The sequence below is a fragment of the Phyllostomus hastatus genome, unplaced genomic scaffold (genome assembly GCF_019186645.2).
Source record: "Phyllostomus hastatus isolate PE091 unplaced genomic scaffold, TTU_PhHast_1.1 phas_contig_90, whole genome shotgun sequence".
NCBI classification, from domain to species: Eukaryota; Metazoa; Chordata; class Mammalia; order Chiroptera; family Phyllostomidae; genus Phyllostomus; species Phyllostomus hastatus.
In genome coordinates, this window is record NW_025333984.1 from 4,146,876 (window position 1) to 4,167,514 (window position 20,639).

Sequence of the window (20,639 nt, forward strand, 5' to 3'; positions counted from 1 at the left end):
CTCCTCACTTTCTCAGAGGGAAGATATTTTCACATTTAAACTGGAGAATATGCCTCTAACCATTCTCCTAGATCTCTGCCCTTTTCCTTTCCATGTTTTTTCCACATGACTTGTAGGACTTTAGCATAATTATTGGTCTGCTGTATAAGAAACTAAAGAAGGAAGATTAAATATTACTATTTTGTATTGAGTTGTGTGGCTTGCCAGAGGACAAATATGTAAACCACAGCAGGAATAAGTAGCTCCATCTGTAGCAGTCACTTGATTTACAGAGTAACTGACCTCTGTGCTATTCAGCCAAACTCCAGCTCAAGATGCTATCCTTAGTTCTGGCCCAGCATGCATATCAAATATTTCTTTCCCTGTTTGTCAGATAGTTAATGTCCATTTTTCCATATAATCTTCTATATACAGACTCCAGCAAAAGTGACGCCTGCTTGAGTGTGGTTGGTAGGGTAATAATATGTGTGTAATAATTTATAGTTTTGAACATTTCACCTAAAATGTCATATAGTATTCTTGAGTGTGATATGGTTATGTTATAGAATTATATGCTTATGATTTTGTAATAAAATGTTTTATAATAAAAAAAGTGGCATCATTTGGGCCAGGCCCTGTACAGTCATCTTTACTTTTAGCATCTTCTTTTGGTGTTCTGATTGTTAGGAACATGCTGTCCAATGACAAGTATCCCAGCTGCAGGAAGAGATGAAAAGGATTACTATTACTTGGAGTGCATTTTTTGGTTTTTATTTTTTTAAATTATTATTGATACTATTACAGATATTGCCAATTTCTCCCTCTTTTTTCCCCCTCTACCCAGCCCTTGCCCACCTTGGCCTTCACCACATTGTTGTCCATGTCCATGAGCCATGCATGTATATATGTATACTCTTTGGCTAATCTCTTTCACTCCAGCATCCCCTCTCCCCTCTGTGATCTGTCAGTGTGTTCCATGTATCCATACCTCTGGCTGTATTTTGTTTGTTGGTTTATTTTGTTCATTAAATTCTACATATAAGTGAGTTCATGTGGCACTTGTCTCTTTCTCTGACTGGTTTATTTTGATTAGTATAATGTTCTACTGGTCTATCCATGCTGTCGCAAGAGATAAGGGTTTCTTCTTTTTATGGCTGTGTAGTATTCCATTGTGTAAATGTATCACAGCTTTTTATTCACTCATCTACTAATGGGCACTTGGGCTGTTTTCAGAACTTGAGTCTAAGTCTCTGTGTAACATCTTTTCCTTCAAAGACACAAAATCTGTGTGATTACAGCAAAAATTAAAACCAAACATAAATTAAATGTGTCATGCCAAAGGTCTCTTGTAATTTTTTTTAGCAAAAATGTAAGGATTAAAACAGCCATGTTAGGATAATTGCAGGACCATGCACAGAAAACAAATATGGACACTGAGAACATGTCTCAACACTACCAGAAAAATTTGTTGATTACATTCTAATTATAGGTGAGATTCCACAATAAGATACCACTTCACATTGGTGAGAATGGCCATCATAAACAAATCAACAAATAACAAGTATTGGAGAGATTGTGGAGAAAAGGGAACCCTAGTGCACTGTTGGTGGGAATGCAGACTGGTGAAGCCACTGTGGAAAACAGTATGGAATTTCCTCAGAAAACTAACAATGGAACTTGCTTTTGACCGAGTAATTCCACTACTGGGATTATACCCTAAGGATCCTGGAACACCAGTTGAAAAGAACCTATTCACCCCAATGTTCATAGCAGATTTGATCTCTATTACATACTTTCTTTTACTTTTCTACCTGAAGTCCCTCCCCATAGGTAACTGACAAAATACCCACCTTTGTCAGATTGCCTTTTAGCATTCTTATACATTTAATATACAGATTTGTAATTTTGATCCATTTTGATAACGTCTCTTTTCTGGGCCTTATGCTCTGTTAAGAATCTAAAAGGACTAAACTACAAATGTTTCCATTAATTTAAAGTGTAAACAATAGAGACTACTGGAATCTCATTTTTTATCATAGTCATAAGCTTGTAACATGAAGGGTACTCAATAAATGTTTGTTGAGCAAAAGCAAATCCTCTAATTAAATATTTTTTAAATATGTCTTAGGATTTTTAATTTTCAAAAATGTTTCAGAACCATAAATTATTAAATTTAACCTAGGGTTCCCCATGTCTTAGATATTTATTTTAATTACTAAACTTTAAATTTTAGAGCAGTTTTAGGTTCACAACAAAATTTAACAGGAAGTACAGAGTTCCCAAATACCCCATCCTGTCATACACAGCCTCCCCCAGTATTGACATCCTATACCCACAGGGGTACATTTGTTACAATCAATGAATATACATCATTATCATCCAAAGTCCATAGTTTGCATTAGAGTTCACTCTTGGAGTTGTACATTGTATGTGTTTTGACAAATTCTCAAAATGTATGCATCCACCACTGTGGTATCATACAGAATAGTTGCACTGACCTAAAAATCCTCTGTGCTCTGACTGTTCACCCTTTCCTCCCCCTGTAACCCCTGGAAACCACTGATCTTTTTACTGTAAAAAGAGTTTTGCCTTTTCCAGAATGTCATATAGTTGGAACAGTATGGTAGCCCCTTTAACTGGTTTCTTTCGTGTTTCCTCCAGGTCTTTTCATGGCTTAGTAGCTCATTTCTTTTTAGCACTGAGTAATAGTCCATTGTCTGGATGGACCACTGCTAGTTATCCATTCACATACTAAAGAATATTGTGGTTTTTTGCAAGTTTTAACAATTATGAATAAAGCTGTTATAAAATCCATGTGCAAGTTTTTGTGGAGACATACATTTTCAGTTCACTTGAGTATATACCAAAGAGCATGATTACTGAAACATATGTAAGAGTGTCTTTAATTTTATAAGAAACTGCCAAACTGTTTTCCAGAGTGGCTGCACCATTTTGCATTCCCAGCAGCAGTAGAGTTCCTGTTTGCTCCACATCCTCCCAAGCACTTAGTGTTTTCTTTGTATTTTGGCAGTTCTATTTGGTGTGGAGTGATATTACACTGTTGTTTTAATTTGCAATTCCCTAATGACGTATGACATATGATGATGTTTACTTGACACTGGTATATCTTTGATGACATGTCTGTTCGGGTGTCATTTTTTGCTTTATCCTATTTGATGTTCTCTAACCTCCCTGGGCCTGTGGTTTGGTGTTTGACATTAACTGGGGGGGGGGGATTTTCAGTCGTTATTGCTTCAGATATTGCTTGTGTTCCTTTCTTTCCTGTTTGATATTCTTATTACATGTGTGATACATCTTTTGTAGTTGTCTCACAGTGCTTGGATATTCTGTTTGGATTTTTTCAGTCTTTTTTTCTCTTTGCTTTTCAGTTTAGGCAGCTTCTATTGTCATATTCTCAAGCTCAGATTTTTTCCACAGCTTGTCCAGTCTATCAATAAACATGTTAAAAGCATTTTTCATTTATTTTACAAAGTTTTTTGTTCTTAGATTTCTTATAATTTCCATTACTCTCTTTTTGTATGTTATCTACTTTTTCCATTAAAGCCTACCATACTAATCATAGTTGTTTTAAATTCAAGGTCTGATAATTTCAGCTTTCCTGCTGTTTCTGACTCTGGTTCTGATCCCTTTTTTGTCTCTTTAAATGGTGTGATTTTATATTTTAGTATGCCTCGTAATTGTTTTTTGTTGTTAAAATCCGGACATAATGCACTAGGTAAAAGGAACTCTAGTGAATTAAGACGTTAATAGTGCAGCTGTAAGGTGTGGGGGAGGGGAAGAATTCTCTAGTCTTATGATTAAGTCTCAGTCCTTTAGTGACCTGTATGTATGGACTGTAAACTTTACAAATGTTTTTCAGTTTTTTTCTCCCCCCTTAGATAGGACAGGATTACTAGAGGGGGCTAGAGTTGGATGTTCTCCTTCCCCAGGTGATTTAGGGTCTGGTAAAACCCCAGCAGGTTACAGTACTCTGGTAAATAGTTTCTTCTGGAGGCAAGCCTTTTTAAGAACACAGTGTTCTGGTATATAAAATGGTTTCTATCCCCTTCCCCCTGCTGGAAGTACAAGAGGATTTTTCTCAGATATTCACTGTGAGGACCTTATTGAGCTCCTGGAGATAAAACTCACAGAAGTGTAGGGACCTCACTATGACTGGGGTCCTCCTTAACTTTTGAAGCCTCAGACTTATCCATACTGAGCCTCCAGCAATTTGCCAGTTATAGTTTAGATTTTCCTACTTTGGCACTGGTTCCTGTGGAGGTTTCTGCTCATGCATTTATGGTCTGGTAAGTCAAGATTCTCAGCATTTACCTATCTGTCTCTCCAGTTATAGGGATAGAAGTTTGCCCTATTATTTCTCTCCTCTGATGGATCTAAGAAAAGTTGTTGGTTTTTCAGTTTGTTCAGCTTTTTACATGTTGTTAGGGTGCAGTGGCAACTTCTAAGCTAGACTAGAAAGTGAAGTCTTGTTTCTTAGTTTTTACATTTACTTTTCTTCTGTAGGACGAGTCAGGGCTACATTTTTTTTAAACTGTCAGCAGAAATATTGTGTGGACAGTCATCAGTTCAAGAAAATCAGTTCTATATTTTCTCATCACAGGGCTCATAACATTTGCTGCTATTCAAATAAAAGTAACTGATGTTACCTGGAAATATATTAGTTATATTTGGGGTAAAGAATATGAAATATGATGAGGACTATCATGTGTTAAAATTCTCTGTTATTTATAAAAATGGGCCTATGTGCTTTTGTGTCTATCCCTTACTGCCACGGCCAACTAGAACCTAAAGTTTCTCTTTGAGAGGCTTTTTATACATGTCAGTTTATTTTTTTCCTTTTTTATTATCTTACATTTTATTGTTTATTTCATTACCATTTATCTCCCTTATATTCCCTCCCACATCCCCCGTAATTGCCGTACTGTTGTCCATATCCATGAGTCCTTTTTCCTTTTTGCTTGATATCTTTAGCCCCTAACCTCCCCTCATAGCTGTCATCTGTTCTCCATCTATAAGTCTGTCTCTATTTTGCTTGTTAGTTCCACTTGTTCATAAGATTGCTCATATGAGTGAAATCAAATGGTAATTGTCTTTCTCTGACTGGCTTGTTTCACTTACAATAATGTTATCCATGTCATCCATGCTGTCTCAAAGAGTAAAATTTTCTTCCGTTTTACAGCTGAGTAGTATTGCATTATGTAAATATCCCATACTTGTTTTGTCCACTCATCTACTGATGGCCACTTGGGCTGCTTCCATATCTTAGCCATTGTAAATAACTCTGCAATGAACATAGGGGTGGTTATGTTCTTCTGACTTAGTATCTCAGGTTTCTTTGGATGTATTCCCAAAAGTAGGATTGCTGGGTCAAAAGGCATTTCCATTTTTAATTTTCTAAGGTATCTTCATACTGCTTTCCATAGTGGCTGTACCAGTTTGCATTCCCACCAACAGTGCACAAGGGTTCCCCTTTCTCCACATCCTCTCCAGCACTTCGTTGTTGGTTTCTGGATAATAGCCATTCAGACTGGTGTGAGATGGTATCTCATTATAGTTTTATTTTGCATTTCTCTGATGGTTAGTGACATTAAGCATCTTTTCATAAGTCTATTTGCTGTCTATATGTCCTCTTTGGAGAAGTGCCTATTCAGGTCATTTGCCCATTTTTAAATTGGATTGTTTGTGTTTTTTGGTGTTGAGTTGCATGAGTTCTTTATAACAAACTATAGAAATGATCCCTAAAAGTATAGTCTTAGTTCTTTTTACACTATCAGATGTATCAGTGAATATTATCTCCCATTCTGTGGGTTGTCTTTTTATTTTATTTTTTTTTGGTGTTTTTCTTTGATGTGCAAAAACTTTTTCATTTGATGTAGTCCAATTTATTTTCTTTTGTTTCCCTTGCCTGAGGAGATATATCAGATAAAATATTTCTGCAAGCAATGTCCAAAATTTTACTGCCTATATTTTCTTCTATGATTTTGATGGTTTCAGATCTAACATTTAAGTCTTTGATTCATTTTGAATTTATTCTTGTGTGTGGTATAAGAAAGTGGTCTTGTTTCATTTTTCTGCATGTATCCATCCAATTTTCCCAGCATCATTTATTGAATAAACTTTCTTTAGTCCATTGTATATGCTTGCTTCCTCTGTTGAGTATTAATTGACTATAAAGGTGTGGGTTTATTTCTGGGTCCTCTATTCTGTTCCATTGATCTATGTGTCTGTTTTTATGCCAGTACAATGCTGTTTTCATTACTGTGGCCTTATCATATAGTTTGATATTAGGTTGCGTGATTTCTCCAACTTATTTCTTCTTTCTCAAGATAGCTGTTACTATTCAGGGTATTTTGTTGTTTTGTATAAATTTTTTAAACATTTTATCTAGTTCTGTGAAATACGTCATTGGTATCTTGATAGGAATTGTGTTGAATCTATAGATTGCTTTGGGTAGTATGGACATTTTAATGCTATTAATTCTTTCTACCTGTAAACACAGTATATGCTTCCATTTATTTGTATCTTCAGTTTCTTTCTTCAGTCTTATAATTTTCCAAGTACAGGTCTTTTACATTCTTGGTTAGTTTTATTCCTAGGTATTGTATTCTTTTTGAAGCAATTGTGAATGGGATTGCTTTTTTTTTCATTTCCCTGTCTTGTTGTTCATTATTGGCATATAAAATGCAACTGACTTGTGGTTATTAATTTTGTATCCTGCTACTTTACTGCATTCATTTATCAGTTATAGTAGTTTCTGGTGGAAACTTTAGCTTGTTCTGTATACAAATACATGTCAGTTTAAAACACTAAGTTTTATTTTCTTTCTTTTTGTAATCTGAAGGATCCAGTTTATTTTTTTCAGGTATATTTTATTGATTATGCCATTACAGTTGTCCCATTTTTTTTCTCCCCTTTATTCCCCTCCACCCTGCACCCCTCTCCCTGCAGTAATCCCCCCCCTCCACTTAGTTCATGTCCTTGGGTCATACATATAAGTTCTTTGTCTTCTCCATTTTCTATACTATTCTTAACCTCCCCCTGTCTCTTTTGTGCCTACCATTTATGCTTCCAATTTCCTGTACCTTCCCCCCACTATTCTCCCCCTCCCACTCCCCACTGACAACCCTCTCTGTGATCTCCATTTCTGTGATTCTGTTCCTCTTCTACTCGTTTGCTTTGGTTTTGTTTTTTAGGTTCAGTTGTTGATAGTTATGAGTTTGTTGTCATTTTACTGTTCATAGTTTTTGATCTTCTATTTCATAGATGAGCCCCTGTAACATTTCATATAATAAGGGCTTGGTGATGATGAACTCCTTTAATTTGACCTCATTTGGGAAGCACTTTATCTACCCTTCCATTACAAATGATAGCTTTGCTGGATAGAGTAATTTGGATGTAGGTTGTTGCCTTTCATGACTGGGAATACTTCTTTCCAGCCCCTTCTTGCCTGTAAGGTTTCTTTTGAGAAATCAGCTGGTAGTCTTATGGAAACTCCTTTGTAGGTAACTCTCTCCTTTCTTCCTGCTGCTTTTAAGATTCTCTCATCTTTAATCTTGGTTAACTTAATGATGATGTATCTTGGTATGGTCCTCCTTGGGTCCAATTTCTTTGGGACTCTCTGGGCTTCCTGGACTTCCCAGAAGTCTATTTCCTTTGCCAAATTGGGGAAGTTTTCCTTCATTATTTGCTCAAATAAGTTTTTGATATCTTATTTTTCCTGTTCTCCTTCTGCCACCCCATAACTCGGATGTTGGAATGTTTAAAGTTGTCCTGGATGTTCCTAAGCCTCTCCCCCCTTTTTTTTTTCTTTTCAATTCTTATTTGTTCATTCTGTTCTGGTTGGATGTTTAGTTCTTCCTTTTGTTCCAAATTGTTGATTTGAGTCCAGGTTTTCTTCCCTTCACTGTTGATTCCCTGTATATTTGCCTTTATTTCACTTTGGATAGCCTTCATTCCTTCCTTCATTTTGCGACTGAGCTCAATCAGTTCTGTGAGCATCCTGATTACCAGTGTTTTTAACTCTGCATCAGATTGGTTGTCTATCTCCTTGTTACTTAGTTTTTTTCTGAAGTTTTGATCTGTTCTTTCACTAGAGCCACATTTCTTTGTCTCAGCACACCTGTGTCATTGTAAAAGGCTGAGCCTTAGGTATTCACCAGGGCAGAGCAATTCTCTTTGCTGTATTGTGGTGCTATCCGTGGAGGAGGGGTCAGAGAGGGAATAATGCTACTTGTGGGCTCTCACCCCACTTTCCATCACTTCCCTTGCTTCCCACAAGCGCATTGTGCCCTTTCAGGTGCTGATTTGCAGATGGGTGGGTTTGTGTGCATTCTAGGACCTCTGCGGGCCCTTCCAACAGACTCTCCTGTGAGACTGGGAGTTTTCCCACTGCTGCAACCCCCATGGATTTTTTACAGCCAGGGGTTTTGAGTCTTCAGTTTCCCGCCCTGAAATCCTGGGTTTCACTGTCTGTCTCACTTCCACATTATTCCTCCCAGTTTATCTGTGTGGGCTCGCCCCTGCAGTCCACTGCCTGGCTTTTTGGCCTGTCCTCTCCACCCCGGCTGCCTGACTCTGCTCCTCCAGCAGGCTGGGTGAATATTTCTTTAACTCCTTTGTTGTTGGACTTCCATGCAAATGATTTTCTGGCAGTTCTGGTTGTTCTTTGTTTTTAATTTTGTTGTTATCATTCTTTTGGTTGTGTGAAGTAGTGACACATTTCTGCCTATGCCTCCATCTTCTAAAACACCAAGTTGCCTTGGTAATAAAATGAAGCACAAAGGATTCTGGATATATGGTTTCACTACGTTATATTGATTATTTAGCCTTAGTATCACAGGCAGAAGCTCTGAAGGAAGAAAATGACAGCCTCCGTTGGCAGCTTGATGCATATCGGAATGAAGTAGAACTGCTTAAGCAAGAACAAGGCAAAGCCCACAGAGAAGATGACCCAAACAAGGAACAGCAGTTAAAACTCCTGCAACAAGCCTTGCAAGGAATGCAACAGGTAAAGCCATTTTGATATTCGGAGCTTTCTGAAAGAATAGCATCAACTCCTCAAATAGAACAGCAAACCTCTTATTCTTCTTGATGTTCTGTTATCTAGCATAGATGAGGAAGAGATTATGTGTTGTGGGAAATGAGATAATCTTGTTAATACAGTGATAGCAATGAATCGCCATTGTCCAGAGAATGAGTATTCAGTGAAGAATACTTAATAAAACTACAGTGAACATAATCTACTTTGGGATCTGGACAGAGCTTCAGGGTTCTTATGAAGAACCACAGGTACTTATATATGAAAAAAAATACTGGTAAATAAGTATCTAGCCAAAAGAATACTGAGTAATATAGCCTTTTAGAAGGAATGGCAAGAATCCTGCACTTGATTTGGATAGAAGCAGGGTGTTACGGGTTTTTAAGTATCAATACTTTGGGCATATACCAATTCGCTTTTATATTCTTTTGTTATCACAGTCATTTATGTGAGCAAGCTTACCTGAACATTTTTCCAAGTATAAAAAGTAAACTAAATAAATGCATCTAACTCACTGCATAAAGAGCATTGTGTAATGGATGTTCAGTATCTAAAAGTTTCATGTAACCATCACCACAGTGAACCTAGAATTTAAAATATATCAACAGCTGTTCTGGCCCTGGCTGGTGTAGCTCAGTGGATTGAGCACAAGCCTGAGAACCAAAGCATTGCTGGTTCGATTCCCAGTCAGGGCACATGCCTGGGTTGCAGGCCATATCCCCACTATGGGGTGTGCTAAAGGCAACCACACATGATGTTTCACTCCCTTTCTTTCTCCCTCCCTTTCCCATCTCTCTAAAATAAATAAATAAAATCTTTTAAAAAACTGTTCTCATTTAGCAAAAGAGTAGTACTTCTCAGCAACTGTACTATCCTCTTCTGTCTTGCTAGACTGCTGGTCATTTTCCCTACAACTTAAATTACACAATATTTTTTTTTAATTGTATGCCTTGGAATTTTCTAGAGTGAAGCTTATTGCTGGCACTAAGAGCTCCATATTCCTATTACTAATGCTACCATTTTCCTCCTGTGTGACAAGCAATATCACAGTAATATTTCACCTTTCCTACTGGCAAAATGTGTGAAGTAATGCTTGCTTTTCTTTCACTGTCACCATGAAGTTTAATTAGAAAAAGTAAATTACATCAAAAATATTTGCACCAAAAATTACACACCCTCAGCTAGACTTCAAAGAATTTTGACAATGTACATTGTACTGTGTCTTTTAGTCCTCCCAATGGTCTTTTGCAAGTCTCTGAAAAACAAGACAATGGAAACATTTTCTTGTTGTTTTCCCCTCTTACCTTGATTTTGAAGCCATTCCATATAAATACAGTTCTGCAATTTAAATGCAATTAAAAGGTGGTGAACTTTTTTTTTCATTTCATCACTTCAAAGACCTCATTGAGACAACTTAGTCTGTACCCCCTGAAAAATTAATTTACTCATTTTGATTACTTTTTATTGGAAAATAGCCTTGTAAACAATGATAAAATTTCACCCATAGTATCCCAAAAAGATGTATAGTCTAATATGGTGGTTATAAGCCTGGACTATGGGGTTGACACAATCCAGGTCTAAATCCCAGCTGTGCCACTAAACAGCCTTAGGCAAACCACTAAACCTCTCTAAGCCTCAGGACCATGTATCATGGGATAATTGTGAAGCTTAAACGAGATCATGCATATGAAACCCTTTTCCCAATGCTTGACACATAGTATTTGTTGAAATCATAAATAATGATAAATCTAGTTTCTTACCTAATGTTATGGAAACTATCATTTGTGAAATTTGGATTCTTTACTACTTTCCTCACATAAATTGAATTTGGCTAGTAAAATGGCTATTTATAAGGATGCTTTATAACATTAAGTTCAGTTTTATGCAGCAGTCAAGATATTGTCCACATGATATTAACTGCACTCTACCCTTACCCCTGGCTGGAATAGGAAGGTTAAGTGATTAGGTCAGTCAGTTTCTCAGACTCTAAAATATGAACAAATACTAAGGGAGAGGCAAATAAAAATAACTTTAAGTGAAAAGTATCTTGATTTTCCCTTAATATCTCTGCATGGAGAAATGATTGTGTATGCTAGGGTAAAGTGAGGCAGGCCAGCTTAATATCTAATTTCAGCCAAGGTTTTTAATTGAAGTGTGTCTCCTTAAAACTTGATCATCTTTGGTCTTTCTTGTAGCATCTACTCAAAGTCCAAGAAGAATACAAAAGGAAAGAAGCTGAACTTGAAAAAATCAAAGATGACAAGTTACAGGTGGAAAAAATGTTAGAAAATCTTAAAGAAAAGGTACATGAGTTCAAGTGAACCTTTCTCCTTACCCCTTTCCCACCTTTTCAGTGACAATAAAAATGCCAGGAAGTTGCTGCAAAAGAGAAAATATTTGGAATGGTTCACCAATTGGGGATTTAAAAGCCCCACTTCCTTGGTAATTCTTGAATCAAGGGCTTCACTTTTAAGTGTGAGTCTTTTGTGCTTCTAAGGGTTCTAGAGAGTGTACTTTTCAATGAATAAAATATCAGTGCATCCCTAAAATTCTTCCCTCCTGGAGAAAACCAGGGTGTACACCTCATCTTGTCAAGACTAGAGTATACACTTCATCTTGTCAAGCAAATAACAACATAGAAAACTCCTGTGACACAGAGTACCTTTAATTAAGCATTTCATTAAGGGAAAAAACAGAGAGCAACTAGAATATTAACATTTTTTGTGGACACTCCATCTAGTTTAATAATGAGCAGCTGCAGGTGAAATGGCCAAAACTAAAAGAGGAGAAACCTTGGAAAGCAAACAATATTCTAAAGCTAGATGATAGCAACAGGGAAGGCAAGATGGGACTTGGTCTAATGAGAACCTGCAGTGATAAGAAACATCAGTCAGGCCCTGGCTGGTGTGGCTCAGTGGATTGAGCAATGGCCTGAGAACCAAAGGGTCACCACTTTAATTCCTGGTCAGGGCACATGCCTGGGTTGTGGGACAGGTCCCCAGTAGGGGGCACTCTAGAGGAAACTACACATTGATGTTTCTCTCCCTCTCTTTATCCATCTCTCCCTTCTAAAAATAAATAAATAAAATCTTTAACAAAAAGAAACATTAGTGAGGACCTCTAAGAGAGACTACTAACATCTGGATGGATTGTTGTATCACAACCATGAATAGGGTGCCTGGTCTATTTGAGGATGTGTAAAGTCTTCTGATGGTGTCTCCACCATAACTCTCCAATTTCTTTTATGCCTGAAAACTCAACTGAAGTTATTCTCTAAAAAGGAAGGCCCACTGTCCAGAACTGCCTGATTTTAATGTCTCAGAAGGAAGAGATTAGGATGTTACACCAAGAGCCAGAAATCACAATGCTGCAGTTCCACAAAAGCTCGTGCTCTTTATCTTATGTGCTCAGCTCAGGAAGATGCACTGCATACTAGCACACTGGTTGCATGTGCCAACATAGTGACTTCCCCCAGAGTGCCATTAAGAGCTGACAACCTTGGTGTAGTTGAAACAAATGATTGAAAGTGTTTTCTTCTAGAGACCATTTCCAATATGCTTTTAATTCTTCCACTCCATAAAACCAACTCACTTCCAGTTTTGTGGGTGCTATTAAAGACACAAGCACAATCCCAGAGAATTTCATTTATCAAGATTTTAATTGAAAAGTGCCAAGGACTGTTCTATTTATCAGGACTTTCCTCATAGTATGAGAGCTTCTAAAATGTCCCAGAGCTGCTACATTAGCTATTTCACTTCTTGCATAAAATGGAGTATGTAGCCAGAAAACTACAAATAGACATGGGATTATGCAATGATATTATGCTTAAAATCACCCTTTAGGCTCAACATCACAAATTGACTTAAGGGCATTTTTAGTGCTTTAGTGTAAGCAGCTTTCTGCTTTGTAAAGTATTTCATTTAAGAAGCAAGAGGTCAAATGACATATGGAAGAAACTTGCCATATTGTGCCTAAGTCTAAGTGTTTCCCATTCTGAAACCGAATATACCATGATATACCAACGAAAGAGGACAAGGAAAGAGACCCAACTGACAGTCAAGAAAATGCAAGTCATAATATTTTTTCTCTTATTATAAGCAAAGCTTCTTTCAGAAAAAGTCATGACAGTTTATTATAAATGTATCTTCTCTGGGAAGCTGATTTGCTAACAAATATTTCAACTTGACACAGTTAGGTTAGGAAGCAAAGTACTACCACATCAGACTGCAAAAGTAATTTTGGTTTGAAAGGAAAGCAATACATTTTGGCAAGGAGGAACCCTTTTTTGTTTTTGTTTGGGTTTCTTGACAGTAAACCACAGTGTGACTTATTGTCAGCATTTTGCAGTGTGACTTATATCTGCCTTACTACAGAAAGAACTGGCTCTTCCAATCTGCTAATAAAATTCAAGGTGATAAGCATTCTTTCAATATACCTTCTAATTTTTTAAATGCTAGCTATATAATAAAACTGAAATCAAGTTTCAATAAGGCTGCATTTCTATTCAGAATGGCTAAAACTTCTCAGGATGTTTTCACATCTTAAATGACCCCAAATCTGTTAAACTCTCATACTTAAGAAATGGCTTACTAGATAGATCATTTAGTGTTTTAAGGAAGTTAGAAACAGATGTACAACACATGGTTTAGAACTGAGCCAGTGGCCTAAATCTAACTTGGCATGATAGTTACTTTCTGGATTGGATTCTAAAGGCCAAGGATTAAGTAGGTCATCAAGAAGGGTTTCCCTTTTGACTATAGCCAGGAAGCCTGTAAATCCAGAAAACAACATGTCTGGTAGTATAGACCATTCATTTTGTTCAGGGGCAGCATCCTGGAAGCTTTGAAGACATCTTTAAAGAAAACAAAAGGAAACCTGTCCCTGCTGCGGGCTTATGGTAGGGAAGAAGTGATAAAGCATCTGAGTCAGGCATGATGTGCCCCACCCCCAGCATTTTCTTATACAATAGCAATGAGACTGAAGCATTGGCTTCATTTATTCCTCTTCTAAAGGCTTTGTCCTTCACATTTATAATACAGAAAAGATGTTCTTAGTAGTCAAAGAGAGAAAGTAAGATCCATGAAAGGTCTGGAGCTACTTTTCAATTTGATTCAATTTGATACTTGGGTCATGGATTTCACCTGAGTATCTCTTAGGAAACGTGCCTGTTATGCTCAGAAAGAGAAAACTTACAACATAGAAGGTGACTAAGTAATGATATTTTTGATCATGGCCATTTCTTGCTGTAAAGTCAGGAATATCCTAACTGATAATATCCTTATCAGAGAGAAGAGACAGAGAGGGAGTTGATAGTCAATAAATAGAGACATTAATTTTTAGTGCAGAATCTAAAAGTTGATTACCTACAAATGGATTAGCTAAATTGTAGATTCTTCATTCAGAAATGGGACTTGTCTTTAGCAGAATGTGGACCTAAAATAAAAAAGAATCGTCTTTTTAATGGTGGGTGGTTTGGAATGAAATCCAGGCTCTACCACTTCCTAGCAATGTGCTCTTAGGCAATTCACCAAATTTATCTGAACCTCACTTTTCTGATCTATTGAACAGTGCCTGACATCTAGGAAACAGTAAATGTTGGGTCTGGTCCTCCAGATTACTGGTATAGAGTCAAGAATGATGAAGGTAGGAAATTAAAAGTGGTGAAGATAAATGTCTATTTTTTTCTGTGTTATGAATACATAGTATAAAGAAGCTTTGTATTATCTGAGATGCTTTTATAATTTATACTGTTTTCCTTCCTCCCATTCAATGACAAATTGGACAGTATTGCTTTTACTGTTCCCTGTTGTGTAATTGAAACCAAGCCTGATACCAAATAAGGTGGACTGACCCAGGAAGCATATTATTCCCACAGGAAAACTGTGCTTCTAGACTGTGTGCATCGAGCCAGGATAGTGACTACCCTCTTGAGAAGACCCTGAACAGCAGTCCTATCAAATCTGAACGTGAAGCATTGCTAGTGGGTAAGGAAGCTAACAAACACATACAATGTACAGAGTGTAGTACAGAGGAGGATGGGTTTGCTTAAGACGACTAGACACATACCAAGCATTTATGAAGCATGACAGTGCAAGGACCCAGAGTCCTAAAGATGACAGGATAAGAACAAATACAAATTTCAATAAAAATGGTAACAGCCACTCCCAGCCAACTTCCACCTTCTTGTAGCCACTGCCACATCAAGTGTGAGAGTATAAGGACTATGCTAACAATGGTCTACTAAAGAAATACATGGTAGATTTTAAAATTTGTATGCAAGGCTAGCTGAGCCTTTCCCAGTCCCATTCAAGGGACAGTACAGACACTGTTTGGCAGAAAGCTTTTCCAGGTGAGCCTCCACAGGAATTGCGTGCCTCTCTTAAGTTTTCCAGGTTACTGGCAGATGATTCAGAAGGCTGTCTGTAAGTGTTGGACACTAGAGAACTCTGATGAAATAAATGCTAGAATTGCTGTCATTATATAGAAATTCATTCACAGAGGCAATAGCATAAATGGTTAAGGAATCAGACAGAACTGGCTTCCTGTCTTGACCCAACCATTTCCATCTTCCATCCTGAGTTTTAGTTCTTCCATCTGCAACAAAGGGCAACTATGGATATGAAATACAATAATTCATCTAAATCACTTTACACAGTGCCTAGCCCATATTAAAACCTCAATAAATGTGAACCATTTTGCACTTACAGCTCTATTCACAAATGCTTATTGACTTTATATTCCATTTGGAGAACAGTGGCAGAATGAGATCCCAAAATATTTTATCATTCAAAAGGAGCTGACCTCAGCAGATAATCTTAGCTGCCTTCTAGGAAGCTGAGCCACACATTAACACCCCATCTCAAAAGTTCTCCACACTTACTGGCTTCTGCATATTTTTAAAATATATCTGCCTCCTTTGGTAATGGATACTGTACTCATATTTAACAGTTTGATATGTTAATAAAGATGCACAAAGGGAATCTGCCATTGAATCTTCAAGCAAATTGACAACTTATTTCCATTTTCCAACTCAAAGTTCTTTAATAAATTGGCAATTGGGAAACCTGTCAGAGAAGATCTGGGGATAGGAGGAAGCTTCTGTAAGTGGATAATTCTAGAAACAAAGACTATTAGGATAAGTGTTTTTGTTTTGTTTTTCTAAAGAAAGTAGTTGGGCTGACACAGAGAATGGAAAATCTAGTTTTTGAATTGTTTTTTGGGGTATGAACCCACAAAACTGCTTAGTGTTTTGAAACCTATAGAGTTGTTTGTTGGCATTTGACAGCTCATCTTGAACAAAGGATCTAGAATTCTTTTGAATACCAACTGTCTTCTTTAGAATTTAAGTTTCTTAGCTTGAGTCAGTATTTACAAATTCAATTTGCCTCATTATTTAATAATAAAGGAGTGTTATAAGTAATAACATACATTTTTAACAGATTTTGATTCCTACCATCAGTTCCTCCTGGATCCCCCAACCTGCCCACTTGCCATGTAACAACTGTTGAACTTCATGCCACAATTTAAACTTGTGATATTCTTTGTCAGTCCATAAAGGGGGCAGACAAGTTGTAATTTATGAACTAAATCCTATTTAGCTTTTATTTCCTGGCAATTTTCAGCAAACTCTATTTTTAGGTCAATTTGAGGTACCTAAGATCTTATAAAAGAAGGTGAATTCAAAAAATGTAAAGAAAGTCCTGGCTAGTGTGGCTCAGTGGATTAAGTGCCGGCCTGTGAACCAAAGGGTCACCAGTTTGATTTCCGGTCAGGGCACATACCTAGGTTGCAATCCAGGTGCTAAGTTGGGGGCATGCGAGAGGCAACCTATCAATATATTTTTGTACATATTTCCTCTCTAAAAATAAATAAATAAAATCTTTAAAAATGTAAAGAAATTACTAGTCGACTTTTGAACAAAAGAAGTATTAGAACAATTAATCTGATGGCCAGAACAATCAAGGCAGTATGTGTAGCTGCCAGTCACCCCATAGTTATGCCAAGTAGAAACTATGACCATCCCTAGAAGCTATAAACTGCTATGAGAATTCTGTTACTTGAAGAGATTCAGGGCTCTGAGCACAAACAAAATGCTAGTGACCACTTAAGTAAAAACAATGTTTGGCTATTCTTTATGGAGATGCTCACAGAGTAAAACTCAAATACAATCAGCAAATTCTCCCATGAGATTCACAAGGTTAATCAGGCAAAGTACATGGTTTGTACTTTTATCACAACAAGAAGACATTATGAATGCCTAAGAGGCTAAAATCCAATTTAAAGACTGTGCAGAAGAACTAAAGGTCGTCAAGGAACATGCATACAGTACCCATGGACAGAGCCAAAGTAGGGTAGGATTGACCATGAGAGGTGGGGGTGGCTGGGGTGGGGGGAATGGTGAGGGGAAAATGGAGACAACTGTACTTCAACAATAAAAAAAGCACAATATAAATTCATTGTAAAATTCTAAATTCATTGTAAAATGTGGAACTCAGATCATCTTTAGCCATCAAAAATGGTGGAAGTGACTCCTCAAATGCCAGCTTTTCTTTTTTTCTCTTTTATGCCTTTTTTATTGTTTATGCTATTATAGTTGCCTCACTTTTCCCCCTTTGCCACCCTTCTCGCAGACCCTCCTTCCCTCAAATGCCAGCTTTTCTACATGTTATGTAGTGTAGTGAGAGACAGTACATTAAGAGTGATTGGGTTCAAATTGTCTGGGCCCTGCCACTTACTACATGTGTGTCCTTGGGCAAGTGGCTTAAATTTTCTGTGCCTCAATGTCTCCTCATCTGTGAAAGAGGGATGGTAATACTTACCTCACAAGGTTATTGTAAAGATTACATGAATAAACTTAGAATAGTGTCCAGTACATAGTATGGTGTACATAGTATGTTGTACATAATAAGTTAGCTTTTGCTATATATTATCATGTGGCATCTCAAAGAATACATTGCTCAAGTGTAACCTCCATGGTATTGTCTCTACAGGGATTATCTCCACATTTCTTCATGTCCACCCATTTGGAGCAAGCATTGAATATATCTGTTCCTACCTGCACCGTCTAGATAGTAAGGTATGTGGGGACCCGAAATGGAATATAGGATTATTTGTGGACAAGTGACCTTACTCTCCTCAGGCATAAATGACTTATTAATAACTACTCTAAGGAAATGTCCACCACCTATTCTTTCACTGTGATTAAGTGTAGAGCCTCTCTTTTGCAAGTATGATGACTATCTGTTCCCATTTGCTTGGGACTGAGGGGTTTCCTGGGACTTGGGAATTCCAGTGCTAAAACCAGGGAAGTCCAGGGCCAACCTCAATGAGTCAGCCACCCTAGTTACAAGATACATCTTAGAAGAATTTCACTCCTTTCTCTTAATTCACATATAGGCTGTAAATTAACCAATATTTTACACAAATCAATCTCTTGCCCTGGCCCTTTAACAATTAACAAATGTTAATTTTCCAAGTTGGAAGTCTTATTCCAGCCACCTCCCCAGCCATCACTATCACCACAGCCATTATCTATGATGAAACGATCGAGGCTGGTGGGAAAAAAAAAAAAAGAACATTAAGTCCATAACACAGGCTGAATATTTGCTCACAGCTGATCTCATGAGCCTCTTCCTTCCCTGGATAATATCCTGTGGAGGAACTCACAAAGTGTGAAGAGCAAGGGTAAGTGTTAGTTTCCTAGAAAGTCAAGGGTGCCTCATTCAAGGAGGGAAGAACTCTTGATTCTTTAGAATAAATATACTCATGATAGATTTTTTTCAGAAGCAGCATTCATTAAACCTACTCATGGATTGTACTCACTATTTCATAGGATCTGGGCCATTTGAGAAGTGCTATTGAGACTCGTGCAGTTGGATTATAAAATGTTAAGCCATTCAAACATATGTCCTTTTAACAGAAGTACTGGCCCATTTGAGAATCCAGCTATCATGATACATTCTCCTAATGACATTTGTTTCAGTTCTAGCTGCTACTTCCTCCTCATTTATCTGTGTGAAATGATGCTCTTCTGCAATTAAATGGCCCATTTGGTAGTGCAAGGAGGAATGGAATGTGAGTGCCAGGACCAAGTGGTCAGTTGAAGTGGTATAAATTGAACTATATATCAGTAAAAATGATCTGGTTCTTTTTTAAAATTATAGAAATAATACATGCATATTGTCTAAAAATGTAAGTTATATAGAAATATTACAAAGGGAAAGTTATAATCCTACCCCTCAATGATAACTACTATAAACAGTTTGGTATATCTTTATTTCAGACTCTTTTCTATACATATGCTGCATTTATATCATATGTATATATCAGTAAACATTGCACATTTATGTTTTTTGAAATGAGGATCCAGCTCTATATCATACTCTTTAATGTGATTTCACTTAACTGGAATACAATCATACTACTAGTAAGACAAGCACTGGAAAGAAAGCTTGATCTCCCTCTTCGTCCAGGCCCAGTTTCTCCTGAGCAGCTTCCTGCCAGAGTAGTGCCAGGACCTCCCAAGGAGAACCTACAGTGGTACCAACAGAAGTGAGGAGGAATATTCAGTGTGGTGGCAATTCAGGGTTTCTATAAGGATTCCCCAGTGCTCTTCTGTCAAGTTCTAGTGCCTGGGTTCACAGTTACAAACGTTGCTACTAACATAAAGATGACCACCTGAAGCAATCCTTAAAGGGATCCACAGATTTTTTTTGTATTTATTTGAGTGAATGTGTGTGTATGTACACACATGTGTGATTGTGTGTGTGTGTGTGTGTGAGAGAGAAAGAGAGACAAGAGGGAGACAAACAATTCAAAGAAGTAGGAATCAGAGCATTCCTTAATCCCCTTACTTTTCTTTTGTGAACTAATGAGTGTGTGGATAATTCTGGTCTGGTGGCAGGCATTTCTGCCTCACTCCCTTCCCAAAAGGTTTTGCAGATTCAGTAGGTCTACACGTAGCATCACCAGCACTGATCCAGTGTTGTTCAGCTGGCTACAAACCCAAGCCTCTCCACATGACTGATACTAGCTCTTTCCAATAGAAAACTGAGAGGTAGAAAACAGTTTGGAGGTTCCTGAAAAAAATTAAAAATGGAACTGCCATATGACCCAGCAATTCCACTTCTGCGAATATATCCAAAGAATCCCAAAACACTAATCAGAATGAATATATGCACCCCTATATTCATTGCAGTGTTGTTTACAATAGCCAAGATATGGAAACAGCCCAAGTGTCCATCAGTAGGTTAGCGGATAAAACAACTAAGGTGCATTTACACAATGGAATACCACTATGCCATAAAAAATAATGAATTCTTGCCTTCGCCGGGTGGCTCAGTTAATTGGAACATTGTCCTGTACACCAAAATGTTGTAGGTTCAGTTTCCAGTCAGGGCACATACCTGGGTTGTAGGTTTTATCTCCAGTCACAGTGTGTATGAGTACAGCAACCAATCATGATTCTCTCTTATACCTCTCTCTCTGTCTCTATCTGTCTCTCTCTGTCTCTGCTTCTGTCTCTCTCTTTTTCTCTCCCCTTCCTCTCTCTCTAAAATCAATAAACATATCCTTGGATGAAGATTAAAAGCAATGAATTCTT

General features: G+C 37.4%; 1 protein-coding gene across 5 annotated transcripts in view; it reads left to right on the forward strand.

Moving 5' to 3' along the window:
- Positions 1-20,639, forward strand: part of ENOX2 (ecto-NOX disulfide-thiol exchanger 2) — a 350,049-nt gene that overhangs the window by 326,637 nt on the left and 2,773 nt on the right. For 3 of the 5 annotated variants that reach the window (XM_045852289.1, XM_045852291.1, XM_045852290.1), the window contains 4 exons: positions 8,826-9,007; positions 11,233-11,340; positions 14,913-15,021; positions 18,028-18,113. In XM_045852289.1, the coding sequence (XP_045708245.1) occupies positions 8,826-9,007; positions 11,233-11,340; positions 14,913-15,021; positions 18,028-18,113 (485 nt within the window). The remainder of the gene's footprint in view (positions 1-8,825; positions 9,008-11,232; positions 11,341-14,912; positions 15,022-18,027; positions 18,114-20,639) is intronic. The other 2 variants (XM_045852292.1, XM_045852293.1) reach the window with 1 other exon arrangement.